General features: G+C 43.6%; 2 protein-coding genes across 6 annotated transcripts in view; both read right to left on the bottom strand.

The window, feature by feature from the left end:
• The window catches only part of LOC135204743 (zinc finger protein OZF-like), a 535,786-nt gene that overhangs the window by 26,690 nt on the left and 489,353 nt on the right, over window positions 1-19,743 (bottom strand). The window contains exon 1 of one of the 5 annotated variants that reach the window (XM_064234907.1): window positions 11,693-12,427. The exons of the other annotated variants lie outside the window; for them this stretch is intronic. The gene's annotated coding sequence lies outside the window, so the exon portion shown is untranslated. Of the gene's footprint in view, window positions 1-11,692; window positions 12,428-19,743 lie in introns of those variants that run through there. 5 annotated transcript variants of the gene reach the window in all.
• LOC135204556 (uncharacterized) lies at window positions 7,162-9,043 on the bottom strand. Its single transcript, XM_064234715.1, has 2 exons — window positions 8,655-9,043; window positions 7,162-7,345 (listed from the first exon to the last, which is right to left on the bottom strand). Exons 1-2 carry the CDS (start codon window positions 9,041-9,043, stop codon window positions 7,162-7,164), a joined length of 573 nt encoding a protein of 190 aa, XP_064090785.1.

Genomic DNA, 19,743 nt, shown 5'->3' with positions numbered 1-19,743 from the left:
ACTAACTAGCAACTCTCTGGTAGATCATTAGAGGCGGACTCACAACTGAGGACCTGGGGGCAACCCGAAAACTGAACTGGTAAAGGTCTGTAAGGGTAAGGTCCCACCCCCCCCCCCTTCCCCCATGGGGGAAGGAAGGGCCTGGAAGGTCTTCAGTGGCAACTGTGACCTTTCGAAGAGACAGAAGAAGGCTGGGTTATTTATTCGTGCTCCCTTAAGGAGAAATAGACTTCTAGGGGCAGACGGAACGAGCTAGGCTTGAACTCAGTGGTCTAGGATGCTGTTGTATGCAAAGTCTGAGGTCTTTGCAACTGCCTGGTGGATAAGATGGTCACCTGTGTTTCAGACTCTTATGTTTTCTCCACCACCCAGCATCTAACCAACTCCTCTAGGGAAGGGCAAGAAGAAGCAGAACCCAGCCAACGTCCATTCTTAAATCCAAAGCCAAACCCTAGATCAATGGACCTGGTGATGTGATGCAAGACTACAAATCCCTCCTCCTCATCAACCAAGGTTCACCCAAAGGTTGGCAGTCTGGTGGGGTATGGTAGTAAATGGCCGGCCCTACCTCCCAGACTGACAAAGTCTCCCTAAGGTTGAGTCCTTCCCAGGGAACGATAAGTTCCTGAGGAAGCTTGGCAAACCTGGATTACTGTGAGAACCACATGATCCAGCTTAGGAGGACTGCCTGAAAAGCTGCCATAGGCCAGGAACCTAGATGAAGGAACGTCTTGGGTGGGGGGTGGGTTGGGGGGACGAGACCACCTTCTCATTCTTTGGTTGTGGGTCACAGGTACATCTTACCAGAGCAAGGAAGAGGGGCAGCAGCAGGCAGGGTAGCAGGAACTGAGGGAGCACTAAACACCTGGAGGAGGTTAATTAAAGGCAATAGTGATCGAGGGGTCACAGAGACAAAAGTGGCTGGGGGAGGGGGACAACAAAAACAGAGTACCCCCCGTGGGAGGGGCCGATGGACAATGTCCCTGCCTCAGAATATAGGGATGTGTCCCCATCACCACAGAGGGGAGTTCACAACTAGTGGGAATGATGGGAATACACGAACGAAGAGGAGGGAAGCTACATAGCTTGGCCACTGGGGGGGGGGGGGGGGGGGGGGGACAAAGGTAGGTTGTTGTCCACCACCGCCACATCCAAAGCCCTTACTTAAGATGAAGGAGCAGGATTGCTTCTGTAATTCTGATAAGAAAAATAGAAATGGCAGCTCCGATGTGCAAGCTTACTGGCATCAATGGCCATACCAGCACAAGTTGAAAGTTTGATAAGTCCTATCCTCAACCTAAAGGAAAAAGGAGGTAGAAAGGACGAGGAGGGGAAGGTGGAGAAACCAGTCACTCCCCCTGGATCCTCCTTGAAATTTTTTTTCTGTGAAAACTGATGAATGCTTCTCCACTCCAGGGTCTTTGTTTTTCCAATCCCTGCCATATGTTTTTGGACCACACTTTTGTTTCTTCAAAAACATTCACGTTATAAACCAGAACCTTCATTTTTCATGGGCTTTGGCTTTGATAAAGGTTGTGCTTCAATAGTCTTCTTGCATAATGAACAGCTTGAGTTCCAGCAACTTCAGACAGGTCGTTGAAATGCAGCTCATTTGTAGTTTTCAAGGATACCATCAAGGAATCAGTTGCACGAGTTTAACGGAAGAAAGAATGCTGCATTTGCTGGTGTAAGGAGTGCACAAAAACCAAACCCACTTTTAAGAGGACAAATAAGGGGATGGGTTAGTGCTACAAGCAAAGTTTTGGTGGGCAGGTCAACAGAAGAGCAAACTGATACAAATCGTGGTCAACCATTAAAAACTTAAGTTTGAGAGATTAATTAAGTAATTCTGTTTGGGATAAGAAATATTAGCAATATGGATATTATAAAGAATAATTCTCAAGTAGATTATGTTGACTATGGGATGGAAACAGCAAGCACCCTAGGGCTTAGGAATTACATTTCTGTGTAGTGGGACTACAAACAATAGCAACATAGAATTCAACAGCAAGGATTAACGACCTTAAATGTTTGTAACAACACCATATGAATTTAGCTCCTTTTCTCACAGGAGTGATGATAGGAGTCAATAACAAAAGCGAAACTTGGAGAGATCTTGCCGAGGAAGGATATTTAGTATCGCTCTGGAAAGGATTAAAAAGGATAACAAAGATTTAAGAACCTTATGAAAACTGACAAAGGGGGTAGCATTGTTGTCATGAATAGTTTCAGAATTAAGGGTCTAAAAATGTTACGGGCTACTAGATGGATTGAAACATTACTCATGCTAATGCTAAAATAGAGAATCATCCAACAATCCAAAAGCTTCAGAATACCTTCAATCAGAAAGGTGAAGAAAATAATTAGTAAACTATGGTAATTGAGAAAGTACATGTTACTGCCAATATATTGATTCCTTTCAAGTAAATTTACTTGAACTTGCATTATGATTATAGATATATAGATTATATAATATATATATGATATTTATATATATATATATATATAACTATATATATATATAGATATTAATATATATAATATATAATAATAATATATATAATTTAGTCAACTCCAAGGAAGATTGCCTATTTTCTATGTTTGGATTGAAAATCCCCATTATTATGTTTAGTACTGAAGGAATTCTAATACTTTAGCTAAAGGGACATTGGTGAATGAATGCTATTCATCACAAACAAACCATGGTGTCCCTTTTATAAAAAATTACTTTCTTTGATCTTAACTTTGTCTATGAAATCTACTGAATGTTTGAATAATGGTATTCTGGAAAATATAATCTAAGTATTATTCATAGTTTCTACCTTTTGTTTTCTAGTTAGATAAAATCTCCTTACAACAAAAACTTAGCTGTGTGGTTGGTTAGATGGACGGAGGGCCGAAAGGTCTGCCGAGTCAAGCTCCTAAGTATGAGAGTCACCATCCCACCCCCCCGGGGGCCTGAGTTTCCCCTGGGTGGCCAAGACCTCTCAAAGCTATTCATCAGGAGTGAGATTTCCATGGAAGTGGAATTCTTCGTCCACTCCTCGCACTTTAAAGGGACTTGGGCCCAGCAGTGGCTCTGTAGCCGTTTAACTGTGGAGGACAGAAGAGGGAACTTTTCTCTCATGCGAAGGAAATTGGGGCCATCAAGAGCAAATCGGCAATATTTGGCTCCCACTGGCACAATTCAAATGTTGCAATTTTTAATTAAGAATTCCCAGAAACAAAAAACTAAGTTAACCTTTAAATCAAACAAACTTTTGGCAATTGGACGCTTAGCAAAAATTATCTTTACCTCAGGTCTTTCTTTATGCACCAACAAAATAGGCTATAACTCCTATCCTTTTTTTTCTTTTTTTTTTAATACAAAACATACTCTTTAGCTGACAGTAAAATTTCTATATACACGCTCGACTTACTGTTACTTCAATTTGAATGATTCAATATACAAAAAAATGGCACCTTCTGAAGGTATAAAAAATTTCTATACAAAGTCAATTTGAACCTTCATTTTCATTGAAACCACATGTTTGTAACCATTCCACTGGCTTAAAGCCCATATTCAATGGGCCACCCCCCTATAAGAAGTCCAGTAAATGTTCCACTTATTACATGCAATGTTTGTGTCAGCTTCCACCAACAAAATCATAGGCCTTCTTCTTCTTGCATATACACATTCCACATGAGACAGACACCTTTTGTTGCCTGAACGTTGGACAAACCATAAAACTTGTTTGCATTTTCTAACAATTCAGGTCCTGAAAGTTGTCGTAATGAACTGAGGGCATCTGAACTTAACTCATGAATCTTATCTGGCTACAGCCTTTCTATGCTGGGCATACCCAAAGCCTGATCAATTTCATCAAAGAGATAGGAAAGGAGCTGGGATCACATTTTCCTGGATGGCCAAAGATGAAGACCAAGGAGGCAACTAAAAGAGTTTCTGGCCACCAGAAAAATGCTGTTCATCTCTCCTCCATTTCTGCATTGGCGACCCAGTGAAGTGGAAAACTCTTATGCCAACACCAGTAAAGTTGTTTCCTACTGTGCCTTGCTCCTTCATTCTTACCAACCACAGAAGACAGAACCACTTACCCCATGGGTTGCAACTGCTGCAGAGGACTGTCTGAGGTACCCTGCCATCTCTGTTTGCTGCGATCAGCGAGAAAAGCCTCTCGCGCGGCCGCCGAGATGAAGAGCCAGCGGACCAGAATACCAAACGGAAATGAGGACCATTTTGGTGGCCAACCAGAATCATCCGAAGGATTGCTGGTGACCAGCACCTGGCTGATCACCTTGCGAATCAGACAGAACGGGGGAAAGGTGTAGACAAGGAGGTTGTCTCAAGGGTGTTTGAAATGACGTTCCTCTGCAGCTGCCCCATGGGTCCGGCACAAACTGAGAAGAAAACCATGGAGGGGGGGGGGGGGGGGTTTTCTGTTTGCACAAGGTGGCGAACAGATTCCACAAACGGATGGACGGGATGTGTAACGGGAGTGTGGATGCTGGCCCTGGGTGGGGGGTGTACTGTGGGGTGTAAATGGTGGCGGATGTGGTGGTGGGTAGCGCCCCCACCGACCAATAACCAAGGTCAAAAGCCTTTCCGCCACGTCTGGGTGAAGAAAGACCCCATTCGGTCCCAACTCACATGATTTCCGACGGGCTGAGCTTGTTCTGCCACTATGTTTCCTCTTGCCTGGAATTTATCCTGGCTGACAGCTATACCCAGTGGGCCACTGCCCACACTCATGCACCTGCCAATCGTCAATGGCTGGCAACCGGGAGGGACACTAGGAGGCCACCCCTGTCTGGTTTGATGTAAGCCACTACTGTAGTGGTTGGTCACTCAATCAACATCATGAGTGTCCCATCACTCGTTTCCTGGAAACTCCCTTTGGAGTGCGAGGAACCGTGCTGACCCTTGAGCTCCAGGACGTTGATGTAAAGGTGCTTGTCGTGATGGTTTTAACACACCTGCAACCAGCAACCTCCTCCAGGTGTGCGCCCCAACGCCCTCCGGTCAATGCGTTCTGAGAAACAACCCAGCATCTCCAGAGGGGGAGTTAGGGAGGGAGGAACACTCCTGATTACAAGGTTCCCGTCGTCCAGGCCACCAGCTAGGCCACCCTGCCTAACCCTCCTCCGTGAAGGAACGGAACGGGAGGTGTGGGCGGGTCCCTTGCCTTTGACCAACACTCCTTTAGCCTCCACTGACCGCAAGGTGAAGATTCACCCATGAGGAACTAACTTCTCTAGAGAAACAACATGGTGACCAATCACGACCTGCCACTGCTGAAGCTGACCTGTTCCTGTCGAGGACAGGAACCAATGACCGGCTGCCTCCCTGGAACCTGGCTGATCACACGAGTCTGCAGAGAAGACCTCAACCCCTGCTACCATGTCGAATCAATCAATGCCCAGGTAACTTCAACCTCATGCTTGGGCTCGAGATCTTGACTTCTTGAAGTTCACCATAGATCCCAAGATCGCAGCAGGAACCCGAAGGAGTCGATCCCTGGTTCCAAGCAGCAAACTGCGAGCGGGAGCTCACCAGGACCAAGCCAATTGTCCGAGATACCTCGAGACGTATCCCGAACCGAATGGGCCTAAGCTGACACCAGTGTGAAACACTTGCGCTGCACACCTGTGGGGCGGTTGAGAGACCGGAACAAGGAAATGCCCTGAATTTGGTACAAACCGTTCCCATCGAGGATGAAGTTGGAAGTACTTCCTAGAGGACTGGTGGATGGGTAATTTGGAGGAATAAAATGCATCCTTCAGGTCCACCGAAAAGCAAGTGAAGTCGTCGTTTCTCCCTGATGGATTCAAGCACTGAACGTGTTTTGGTTTTCCCATCGTTGAACCGAGTCTGGCAAATGAATCGGTTTCAAGGGAGAGGAGATCTTAGCCATAGGCCTGTGATCGTGGAAGTGGAGGCAGGTAACCAGCGCAACTCTGCCGGAGAAACACCGGAAACAAACCACGTGGAAGAAGAAGGAATACCGAAAGGAAAAGGGTAAACCTGAGCAAGGGACGAGAGGAAATCAAAACCCTCTTCCGAATGGGAAAAACCTGTGGAAAGTGACAAGGTCAAATTAGAAAGCAAAAATTACTTTCAAGAGTGGAACAGAAACAGGTGAAAGTCTTGCAATACCCCCCCCGGAGGAGGAGGCAGAAAGGAAAAACCTCTGGAAACCTAGAACAGAACCTCCCCACCGGGAAACTGGGGGGAAGAGAAACTGACACCGGGTGTCATCCTTTTAAGGGAAACGAAAATAAAACAGACTCCTTACCCCCCTGAAAATCCTAAAAAGCATTATCATTAGAGAAAATTCCCTGGGAAATTGTTTTGAGAACATGATATTGAATGTTACAAAAACCACAAGAGAAAAACATTGTCCTAACTAAAAGACCTGTACCCTTGTGAAAGGCCTAAAACGTCGCCATTATACTCTCCCAACCAAATTTAAACTGCTCAATGTTCGAGGTAACAACGGCTCTGGACGTAATTCCCGAAGGGCAGGGAACCATTGAGGAAGAAGGGGCATCCAAGGAAGCCCCCGCTGAAGGAAACGAGTCCAAACTACCCAGGAGGAGGGAACGGGAAGAGTTCATCATCTTGGCCCAAAATTGGCCGGAAAAAGCAATAGCAATCCTCAGATTTAACCCCCCCCCCCCGGTGAACCCTACCTTACAAGGAGCTACCTACCAGGATCTGAAGGAAAACTGCCTTGGAACCATACCCTCAACGCCTAACTGATCCTCCCTCAAACTTATTAGTTGTCCTGTGGTCGAAAGTCCGACTTCTGATTTCACCCACTCAGAACTTACTGTTTTTCAGGGGAAATAGGGGAATCTTGCTGTAGACACGCCTGCTCCAAGGCCGGGGTGGGGGGGGGGGCGAGCCGAGCTCCTCCAACGGCTTCAGAGGGGGGGGGGGGGGGGACTGCGATTAGTTACCTAACCCTTTAGGTTTTTTGGAACTCCATGAACCCCAGCAACCTATCAGGGCTGGTTTCTGGAACAAGGCAAGGAGCTGGTAAAAGGAAAGGTTAGTAGTTTTGGTTTCCGATTACGAACCTGTTCAATCAAACCTGAGTTTATTGACTAAAGTTAGTACAAATACCCCAGACTTACTCGATGTCAGAATCTTCTAGCTTCTTAAAAGAAACTGACGCCTAAGTCACTAGGATAACGTTCTTCTGCCTTTGGTTTAACTCCTGGAGCTAACCTGGCTTTACTCTTTGAAGTAAGAGCTTTCCGATGTTTGATATAAGCCTGCATCTGATCTGTAGACCAATCCCTACATTCATCACATCTATGGCCCAGATTACACTGGATCTTCCTACAAGCAATACATAAGGAGTGTCAGTCATATTTGAGAGTACTCATCCTCCGTTTGGAGGCGGTACAGGAGCAATGAGTTGCTGCATCTTCACTGGGAAGGTCCGAAGGTGTCTTAGCCGGAGGGGAATCCTTTGCAGTCGAGTCCATTTCAGTCCAAGTCGTAATCTTCAAAATCAAAAGCAGAGAAAAAACCAAGGCCAAGTCCAAAATGAGCAGAGGCGTCAACAAAATCCATCCTGACAGAGGAAGAAAAGAAATAGTGAAAATATGAGAAGGCGATACTAAGTACTACCAGGACTGGTCTTTAGTGGCATGGCAGTACCTACCGGGGTGAAGAAATCACCCCACCACTGAGTATTCGATGTGCTATCCTTACCACTAAAGGTAGGGAATGAAGGAAACACCGAAATATCAAAAGTGGGTTCTTAATGTCTAAGTGAAGTAAACAAAATCACAGTGGTGCAAAATTATGTACAAGCAAGAAATACAAAGCGGTGCCGTACTGGCGAAACATTTCTGCCAGACGGGCGAGATTTTGTCATTACATATCGTACATGATACATAAGAAAATGACATACGTTAAATATAAAGGACGGTATTTAAATGGACATGAAATATAAGAATGAAATACATATACATAAATGTTCATATATCGTACTGAATGTTTCTTTCACTTACCTACACCTCCCTCCCCTTCACGCTCAGAGTACACTCTCAAGCAGACTCTTTCTCTCCGAGCCTTTGAGAACGACGTGGGGGAATATTAACTAAGGACGGCTTTTCCTGGTCCAAGCAGGGCCACAGGGGAAAGAGGGGATGGGTCAACACTAGGGGGTGGCACTGGGCGAAGGAAACGACAGTTTTGCCACCAGACACGACCAATAGGGAGACGAATTTCATACCTTGACCTGCTGAAACTCATGTTGGGTCTTGGATCCGTACATGCTATCCAATAGTCAACCTGGGTAGGGATCGGGCATGCTGACCGCACTGGGTCTTAACCTGCTCAGCACGGGCAGCAGCACGGTTGTCACAGTCCTCGGTCTTGACCTGCCATTCTTCTGAAAAGGACTCTGGGTGTGCAATGACGCATGACCTAAGAGGTCAACCATACAGGATCTGGGCAGGGAGTGGTCTGTGAAATTGGGAGTATTCCGAGGCTCTAAGAGGCCTCGATCAAACTCTTCGCAATCAAATATTGCCAGAGGGTACCGTTGTCAGGACTAGATGCTTGATTGACTTCATGGCGGCCTCGGCATGACCATTCGATTGTGGATAATATGGGTAAGTTACCACGTCGGACTCACCTTCGCTCCATAAAGTCCAGGAACTCGTTACTGGTGAACTGTTGTCCTCCATCAGTCCTGAGATGGAGAGACACACCAACTTCCTGGAGGTAGCAGCAGAAGATCCTGATTGTATCAGAAGCAGTAGTATCACCTTTGCATGGGACAACAGCAGGCCATCCTGAGAGTTGGTCAAGTTTGACGAGAAAGGCTTTTCCAGTGACGGTAAATAAATCTGCTGAAACAGATTCAAAGGGCTTCGTGAGGTTGTCGGCATTCATTGATGGTTCCTGCTGCTGGGTTGGCTGCAATACCTGGCATGACTCACAAGCTACAATTGTGTTGACAATGTTTGAGTTGATACCAGGCCAGAAGACAGCCTGTCTTGCCCGGTGCTTAGTAGATTCCATGCCCTGATGACTATCATGTAGGTGGGACAACGTGCGGCAGCGGAGGGTGGCAGGAACTATAACTCTTGCTCCATACAAAATGAGGTCACCATCAGCGTAGAGCTCGTCCCGTACCTTCCAGTATGGAAATAAGGAGTTAAGCAGATCCTATCTGTTGGAGGGGAATCCTAAAGTGACACAGTTGAGTAGATGAGTGTAGACAGGGTCTTCTCTTGCTGCGTCTCATAGATCCTGAGGAGTCCTGTTGGTATCTTGAGCTGGAGACTTTCCTGAAGAGGTGACAGTGTACACAGCCATGACTGATCGGAGATGGGTAGCAGAAAGAGCACCTGTGATTTCGTCATCTAGTGCAGGGTGGCTAACTGGGGCTCTAGACACAGCATCAGGAATGTTCAGAGACTTGCCAGCATGCCACACAGCTGTGAACAAATGGGGCGAAATTTTCTCCTTATGACGCTTGAGGCGAGGATTCTCGATGTCACTGATACTTGTAACCACTTTTGTGGATGGTTGGGTGGGTCAGCACAGCTTTAGCCTAATTTTCTCAAGTAAAAAGTTAATGAAACACATTTGGCAGTGCACAGTACTTCCGAAAATTAGACGAAGTTTGAATCACAAGTGCCCTAGTGGCATGGAAATCCAAATGTCATTTTAAAAGGGGTTCATGAAAAGCACAATGAAATGCATAGCAGGCTGTGTAACCATATTCTTTCACCTGTTACTGGCTAAGTGGTGGATGGGGGCAGCTTCATGATGTCATATTACATGTCTACGTCAAAAATGGTTTTGGAATCCTCTTCTGTGATTTTCTCAGTTCTGGAATTGGCAACTTCATTTACTCTATGAATACGAAAACTATCGAACTTAGGTACTAAATAATAATTGCAAAAAATTGGATATGGTTATGAAATAGACACTTACCACCTTCCACCTTTATCCAATGCTTTGATAAAAAGTTATTGCCGAAAAAAAGCCTTCCATCGGCTCTGAATCCCTTAGTAAATGTTGGAGACAATAAAAGGCTAATACAACTTCCAGGTTTGGTTTATTGTCAGCCCTTCTCTCCCCTTGCTAGAGAGAGGGGGAGGACTAGCATCTAATAATCTACTCTAGATTATGGAAAGGGCAAGTGACTTCCAGGGGCCAGTACGTCCCATGGGGATCCATGTAACCTCATCCAGTGGTAAAAGGAGCTGGTACTGGTGTCATGGGGGTCCATGGAATCCAGTGAATCGGTAGAAGGAACTTTTCCGGCCAGGGAAGGTGACTTCCTGGGACCAGTACCAGTGACATAGGGGCCTGTGGAACCCCGTGCAATGGTTCCCTTTCCCGTAGACACATCAGGAGAGCAAACAAGAGATCTCTTAACCTTTTCCATGGAAGACAGATGACCATTACAAGACCTATGGGCATTCATACAGCTGGGAAAAACAGCTTCTTCCTCCCCTTGATTACACTGAAAGAAGGGGAGAAGGTGTAGGCACATGAAGATGAAGATGATGAAGTTACTCTGGAGAAGGATATTCCCCAAGGGAAAGAATTCAGAGGCCCACTACAGATGGCAGGGTCATAAGAACCAATGCTGTGTGACAGATCAAGCCCTCCAAGGAAGGATTCCACAGGGGGCCTAGGGAGAGCCACAACTCACCAAGCTCCTCAGGTTCCACCACACCTGCATGACAAGTCGGGTTAATAGGAGACTCCCTCTTCACCCTGAGGGGGAATTTTCCCCCTCAAAGTCGTACTGGGTCATAGACCACCACGCCAGCTCTCTACCAACAAGGGTAATAGGAGACGGTGAAGGGGAGACAGCTCCCTTAGGAGTGGCAACAACAGGACACAGTTTGGCTGATGGCAGGAAGGAATCAGAGAGAAACCTTGGCATCACTGGAGGTGTGTTGCAATCTGAAGATGCCAGAGAAGCCCTCTTCTCTCTCTCTCTTCCTTTCCCAAGCAAACTGCACCCTTTGTTCTGATGACCAAACACAACACTTGGAACAAGGGCTAGATTCACTATACATTTTCTGCACAGAGTGCAGGGGTGTGAAGATCTATCTCAAGGAAGGAGAGGAAGCAATGCAAGGTCTGTAGTTGGCAAGGCAACACCTCACGTCACACGGCTTTCCCTCCCTTGGCTCAGATAAGTCATGGGTTTGCATTATATCAGTATATGCAAAACAACAACTACGCTCATATATCACAAATATCCACAAACAAAAACAGAAAATATGGTAAGTCAAATGGCCATTCAGGCAGAGGAGATGTTTACACTCCACGACAGCTGAAAGTAAAGTGAGTTTGTACTGATTGGTGGGCGGGGCTCCCATCCCTACCGTTGGTAGCTAACTACAGTGTTTTGTTTATAAGTTAGAAAGCCATTACCAGCTCTCACTGTACGTAATATCCTAATGTAAAGACCAATAAACATTAGGAATGGATCTCTGTCATAAGTTGGGGACTGCCTGTCCTCTCATATAACAGATATAGGTACATACCTCATAGGAACAAATGATTTAGTTTTTTCTATTCTGATGCCAAGAGAGCTAAGCCTAAACAGCTGGAAAACATTTCTAACCTCATGAGTTAAGCTTGAAACCATAAATGAATAACATTACTCATAAACGTACAAATAATCTTCTAAATACTTACAGAAAAATAAAAAGTACAACAGTCTTAACAAGCTTCCAACAAGACAAAAAAATAGTTCCTTTTTGACAATTATGGACTGTAACTTTAATTTCCAAGGACCTCTCACTAAGTCTGCATTTGATGCTTCACGAATTATCTGCAAGATAAAGAAACTGATTATTATAAATACATAGGAAGTGCACTGGGGTTACATTGGTACACAGGTATATTAATGTTTTCCTCAGTAACAAACAATATACAATGTCATGGAGGCTGAAGCAAGCAGCATACAGATTTTTTTCCATCAAAAATCATAATTTCAGTCCAAACCCCTTGTCATGTTCGAGTCTTGCTTCTGGCAAATATTGTCTGAGATAGGCTAAGTTCATATCTGCCTAGGCTAATTTTGGAATCAAAACACTACTATTGGTTAAGCTAGCCTTGGGCCAAGTTAGCCTATGATTCTCTAATTTTAAGGTCAATTTGGCATAGAATGATATTTTTGTAAGTCTGTAAAATGCATAAAATATGGCACAGTGTATACTAACCTGCAAATCATCAATATTACCAATAATTCCAGTAAAGAAAAGAGATTATTTAGTATGATTCATGTAAATTTCTTTATTGGGTTCCCTATGTTACTCTGATGTTCTAATTATTGTACATTCTTCATGTTATAATAAAGGTTTGTATAATAATATAATAGGGTTTCATAAATCCTTTTCACAAACCTCACAATCCTTGCTACGTATGATAATGGGTGCTGAAGAAAATGAAGATAGGTAATGTTTACTTTCAGGCAAATTCTATGACAAAGTCAGTTACAGAAGTACCAAAACAAAATATGGTAATAATAATAATAATAATAATAATAATAATAATAATAATAATAATAATAATACTTAGTAGTCCTCTCCCTCCTTCCTTTCGTGTTATGTATAGTCTGTCCGTATTTGCTCTTGGGTGTAGTGCTGTGTGTATTGTCATATGTTTCCTGGTTTTCTGATCTATGCTGCAGAATTCTGCCTTCGTCCATTCCACTATTCCTGTGCTGTATCTGATTACTGGCACTGCCCATATGTTTATGGAAATATGATAAAAGCCATAAACATATGGGCAGTGCCAGTAATCAGATACAGCGCAGGAATAGTGGAATGGACGAAGGCAGAACTCCGCAGCATAGATCAGAAAACCAGGAAACATATGACAATACACAAAGCACTACACCCAAGAGCAAATACGGACAGACTATACATAACACGAAAGGAAGGAGGGAGAGGACTACTAAGTATAGAGGACTGCGTCAACACCGAGAACAGAGCACTGGGGCAATATCTGAAAACCAGTGAAGACGAATGGCTAAAGAGTGCATGGGAAGAAGGACTAATAAAAGTAGACGAAGACCCAGAAATATACAGAGACAGGAGAATGACAGACAGAACAGAGGACTGGCACAACAAACCAATGCACGGACAATACATGAGACAGACTAAAGAACTAGCCAGCGATGACACATGGCAAATGGCTACAGAGGGGAGAGCTAAAGAAGGAAACTGAAGGAATGATAACAGCGGCACAAGATCAGGCCCTAAGAACCAGATATGCTCAAAGAACGATAGATGGAAATGACATCTCTCCCATATGTAGGAAGTGCAATACGAAAAATGAAGCCATAAACCACATAGCAAGCGAATGCCGCACTTTGCACAGAACCAGTACAAAAAGAGGCATGATTCAGTGGCAAAAGCCCTCAACTGGAGCCTGTGCAAGCAAACATCAGCTACCTTGCAGTAATAAGTGGTATGAGCACCAACCTGAGGGAGTGATAGAAAACGATCACGCAAAGATCCTCTGGGACTATTGTATCAGGACGGATAGGGGTGATACGTGCAAACAGACCAGACGTGACGTTGATTGACAAAGTCAAGAAGAAAAGTATCACTCATTGATGTCGCAATACCATGGACACCAGAGTTGAAGAGAAAGAAGAAAGAGAGGGAAAAAAACGGATAAGTATCAAAGATCTGAAAATAGAATAAGAAGATATGGGAATATGCCCAGGTGAAAATCGTACCCATAATCATCGGAGCACTAGGCACGATCCCAAGATCCCTGAAAAGGAATCTAGAAAAACTAGAGGCTGAAGTAGCTCCGGGCCTCATGCAGAAGAGTGTGATCCTAGAAACGGCACACATAGTAAGAAAAGTGATGGACTCCTAAGGAGGCAGGATGCACCCGGAACCCCACACTATAAATACCACCCAGTCCGAATTGGAGGACTGTGATAGAGCAAAAAAAAAAAATATATAAAATAAATTAAATAATAATAATAATAATAATAATAATAATAATAATAATAATAATAATAATAATAGTAACTGCAGAGGATGAATGCTGGGTACCAACTCAAGAAAGGAGCAACACAATCAACCATCTGATGTTCATGTAAAAAATAATCAAGCTGTATGGTGAGAGCATCAAGGAAAGAGATACCCTAATCCAGACTGTAGGGATTGCATCTGGGGACAACAGGATGATAATGAAGGATTGTATCTGGGGACATCAGATGGATTCTGGAATATATAATGTGCCTTGGTCAACAAACAAATAGGCAAAGTGGTGACTTGGGGCAACTGCGAGATGGTAACTAGCCCTAGAGGCAGAACCTCTAGGGACTAGAAGTAGAAGTTCGAGGCCCACCTGTCTCACCAGAAGGCGGCAAGAACAGACCCTTAAAAGTCCCAGATCAAGACTTCTTGGGGGTTGGGGTGAGAGAGACAACCTTCTTCTTCCTCAGCAAGGGAGCCTCAGAAGATGAAGTGGAGGGGGCGGTAGACGATGAGGAAGATGGCGACACCTTACGCTTCTGCTTAGACTTCTTCATCAGCTTCCTCAGCATAGCAGTCAGATCCCCCGTTCAAGGTACCACTGAAGCGGCTGCCAAAGCAGCAGGCTCCAGAGCAGGTGGGACAGAGGATGCCTAAACCACAGCAGCTCTCACATGATTAGTGACTGATAAAGCAGCAGGCACATGCATGGAGACAGGTGGAAGGTCTAGAGGACATGCTCTCTGGGGACGATCATAAGTCACTGGCATGGATGATACAACCACCAAAGGTGTTACAGTGGTCACATGCTGGTTGTATACCAGATGAGGAGGTGCATGAGCCCTTGGAGAGAAGGGACACCAGGCAACCCCACCTTCAGCCAAGCCTGCTACAAATCCCCAACCACAGAGGCAGCCACACCTGAGAGAGCAAAAGTCGAGTTAGTAAGAGGAGGTCCTACTAGCCCCAAGGAGGAAACATCCATGGCGGAGCTAGCAGAAGCCGCTGAGTGCATCTCCGAGTTGGCGTGCTTCCCCACTCTTCTACACTTGACGAATCAAATGAAGAAGCAGAGGGAGACATTTTCCCCTAAAGGAGAAAAAGCAAGACAAGGAAGCTTACGAGGTGGGAAGAAGACGAAGGATTAGTTACCAACAGAGTCATCAGAGGTGTGTAACCCTCCGACGAAGACTTCACCCAAGATCTTTTCCTCCCCTCATACCTCCCCCACTGCTCTGCCAACCAAGAGACACAAGTATCACATGGATTATTAGCTGAACACTCATGCCCTTGGCACTTCACACAAAGGGCGTGAAGGTTCACTTCAATTTTGGAGCAGAAGCTACTATAATTCCTGCCCCCACCTCCCCACCCCAGGACAAATACTCTGAGAGAATGGGGGCGAGATTGAGGTTATGTGGCTCCTGGGTTTGCATGTTGCAAAAAAATGAACTCAAAAACAAAAACACACAACCACAAAAGCGAATAAGATAGATTTCCTCACAAAGTACTGATAACTTCATACAACAACAATGGGCAGAGAGCAAAAGGCCGTACTGATCACCAAGGCGGCCGAAAGCAAAGTGGAATGTTCCTTCCAATCAGGTGTGACTCCTCCCGACTACTGGACAAGCAATTTCTACGTAACTACCTTGTTGTTATTCTTCTACGACCGATTTCCAGCCTACTACACTGAAAGTAATTCCTAATGTAAAGGACCGAGGGTTTGTATTACGAGTAAGAACAAATAAAGATCCCATCGGGAAAATCATAATTAACGGCTAGTCAGCAAGAACTCACAAAAATACATCTTCATCAGAGGACAGCCGGAAGCAAACTGGAGTGTTTACATCCGGGCAGGCGGGACTACCAGATGGTAGTTACTGCCTAACCACCTTGTTCAAGAATTTAACGGGTGTGTTCTAGCCTACACTAAAAGTAATTCCTTATGTACAGAACCGAAGCTTTGTATATTGTGTAGTAACAAAAGTGGGTTTGTATATTAATTATAAAAGTCAATTAATTATCAATATCAAACACAGTATATAAATATATTCATTCAAAATAACAAAAGAAAGACCCCACTTGGAAAATTGTGATTAACGGCTAGTCAGCATGAGCTCACAAACATACGTCTTTATTGGAAGACGGCCAATAGCAAAGTGGAGTGTTTACATCTGGGCAGGTGGGGCTACCCACCGACAAGACAGTAGTTACTACCTAACCACCTTGTTCAAGAATTTAACGGCCGTATTCCAGCCTAAGCTGAAAGTAATTCCTAATGTAAAGGACCGAGGGTTTGTATATCGTGTAGGAACAATTGGAGAGCTCACCTGTACAGGTAGTTGAGGATACAATAATTCGTCTTACAATAATCCGACTTTATGATGGTGTTAACCCCATCATAAAGTCGGATTAATATTGATATGACAATATTTAGAAAAATATTTCTACATTTCGCTCGCAGAGGGTACAGGCAGCAGCATACAATCAGGCAGTGAGAGAGACCAAATTACATTAGCTTGACTTCTTTACCTCCATATCTTTATCCCATCTTCTAGTTAAATAGGTTCAAAAAAGTATAAGAGAGTGATAAAAGTAATTTTAACATTATGCTCGTTGACTAAATGTGTACCAACATGAACAACTGCATGAGAAACTATTTCATTGCTAAGTATAAACGACTCGGATAACAACATCTGTTTTGCTTGTATTTCAACCATCGCACGATAGTAGATTAGATTAGATTATAAAATTTTTGGCACATAGCCAAGCGCCGGAGGCGGGGGGCCATTCAGCGCATATATATCTTTAAGAATAAAAGTCACTGTCGTACAAACAAACATACACACAACCGATCTAACATACAAATCATTCATTCACATAAAAACCTAAACAATTAAGAAACCGTAAAACCAAAACAATTAAGAGCAAAATTAAAATCCATAAAAAAGACCAATATTTTTTTAAAATGTCATAATTTGCTCTGCCTGAGCACCTTCACCTAAAATATCGCCAAGAGACTTCTTTGCCAGCAAACAAGCTCTACGTTTGTTTTCAAAATGAGGGCACTCCACCAAAATATGCACCACATGAAAAGTGGAACAGCGAGGAGCCTGCCTATCCGCTCCACTCATCATTAGATACCCGTGAGTATATTTAGTGTGGCCAATGCGTAATCTAGCTAAAACTATCTCAGACCTTCTATCCATCCGGCTATGAGGCCAAGGATGGACAGAAGGCCTAATCGATTTCAATTTCAAGATTATTATCTAAAGTAGACCAGTGGGCCTGCCACTGGTCTCTACAATAAAATCGAATGGTACTTTTAAAAATCAGATACAGGGACGCCCATGTTGGAAATGTGCCTAAGCCTAGTTGCAGCCTTAGCAGCAGCGTCGGCTCGCTCATTCCCAACAATTCCAACAGGGGACGGAGCCCAACAAAACCTAACAGAAAATCCTCTTCTATTAATTAAAAGATAAAACCAATCTTGTACTTCTTGCACTAAAGGGTGGCAAGAGGACTAGGCTCTTTAGAGAAGATAAAACACTCAAAGAGTCGGTAAAAAATGGTAAAAACCTTGTTAGTACAAGGTTATAAAAAATATATTTAAGAGCAGTCAAAACTGCCAGCAGTTCAGCTGTAAAAACAGAAGAATTAGAAGGAAGCTTCTTTTTAATGATATTACACTAGTCACTACAGAGCAACCAACACCATCAGAACCCTCCGAGCATCCGTAAATATATGATGAGAATCACCATGTTCGGAAGCATGGTCCAAGAAACTTGCCCTCAACTGATCACCAGAACTGTTGCTCCTGCTGTCCCTAATTGGGCAGATTTCTAGGCATGGTCTATTCCAAGGAGGAAACTTTGAGGGCAAAATTTCAGCTACTGCAGGGGGAAGTAATCCCACCTCCCTGGCAGAGCTTGCTAGTCGGACCTCAAGCGGCTTTGGCAGTCTCGGTCTATTTGGGGCTCTGTCAGTTGGTTCTCTAACGTACTTATAGTTAGGGTTTAGCTTTGACGTAAGTATTCTTGATGACTCTCAAGCCTAATTCCTCCCTACGGATAAATAGTGGGGTAAAACCCAACTCAACATATAGGCTTTCTACTGGTGAAGTTCTATAGGCTCCCGTACAAGTAAGTAAAGCCATATTATGGATAAGATCTAATTTCTGCAGTGTTATCTTGCACACACAACCATAAACTTGGCAACCATAATCAATTTTGCTTAGGCATAAAACCTGGTACATCCTCAAAAGGGTGATTCGATCTGCCCCCCAATTAAAATTAGACACAACTTTAAGAATATTAAGTCGAAGCTTCACGTTACATACAACTTCATTAACATGTTGAGTAAAAGTTAATTTTTTATCAAATGTAACACCTAGATACTTAATGCTATCTTTATAAGGTAAAATTGAATCATTTAAAAACAACGTATGGATCTCTTCCACTCTTCTTAATCGGCAAAATCGTATAGCTTTGTTTTTTTCTGGTGAAAATTTGAACCCTTTAGCACTGGCCCATAATGTTGAAGCATTAATAGCAGTCAGGATCTTTTGACAAGCTTCAACAGCTGTAGACTTGCTACAGATTATTGCATAATCATCAGCAAAGGCCAGACCATGCACCCCGACAGGAACTTGTTCTAGTAGGCTGTTGACAGCTACATTAAAGAGTGTTGGACTAAGGACGGTTCCCTGAGGTAACCCTTCTTCCTGAGGGTAAGCAGAAGAAATGTAAGAGCCCACTCTTACTTTCAGGTAACGTTCTGACAAAAAATCTTTCAGACAATAGAATAAATTACCCACAACACCCCACTCTACAAGTTGCAAAAGGATACCCCCTCGCCAGGTAGTGTAGTAGGCTTTTTCTAGGTCAAAGAACACTGCAACAGTCTGGTTTTGCACAGCAAAAGCATTCTGTATCTCCCGAATAAGGAACATCAAAGGTCAGAAGTACTTCTATTTTTCCTAAAGCCAAACTGCCGATTAGATAAAAGATTCTTTGAATCCAAATCCACACAAGTCGAGCATTGACCATCCTCTCATAAAATCTTGCTAACACAACTAGTTAAAGCAATTGGCCTATAGTTCTTAGGAAAGGAAGGAATCTTTAAAAGGTTTTAAAACGGGTACAATAATCGATATCTTCCAAGACTCTGGTGAAGTTCCTGAAAGCCAAAAACTGTTTTTAAAATGTCTAAAAGAAATTGTTTTGTACTTCTAGGCAAATTAAAAATCATTGAGTACAGTATATCATCTTCCCCAGGAGATGTTGGGGAAGATAACGAGATAGCATGATCTAATTCTTTCATGGTGAAAGGAAGATTATACGACTCTGAATTTAAACTAACAGCAGGAACAACCGTGGTACAGTCCCTATACTCCTGAATGCAGGAGAGTAATGTAGGGCACTAGATATATTAGAGAAATGCCTACCAAAGGTTTCTGCAAACTTCTCCAGAATCAGATATGAGGAAGCCATCAATTTTCAAATATAGCAAGGGAGGTGGAGAAATTCCCTTGCAGCTTTCGGATTCTGTTCCAGACAAACGCATAGGGGAATCATATTTTAATTCACTTATATCTGATAAACGATCCCTCTTTGCTTGCTTAAATGTTTTCTTTTGCTTAGCAAGAGCTCTTTATAGATAATTTTATTTACCAAGCAAGGATATCTACGATATCTCTTGTAGCAAGTTCTTGTTATCTTTCGGCTCAAGGCGCATGCATCA

The sequence above is a fragment of the Macrobrachium nipponense genome, chromosome 47 (assembly GCF_015104395.2).
Source record: "Macrobrachium nipponense isolate FS-2020 chromosome 47, ASM1510439v2, whole genome shotgun sequence".
Taxonomy (NCBI): domain Eukaryota; kingdom Metazoa; phylum Arthropoda; class Malacostraca; order Decapoda; family Palaemonidae; genus Macrobrachium; species Macrobrachium nipponense.
Note: the sequence above shows the minus strand (reverse complement) of the source record. Positions and strands in the feature narration are given on the sequence as shown.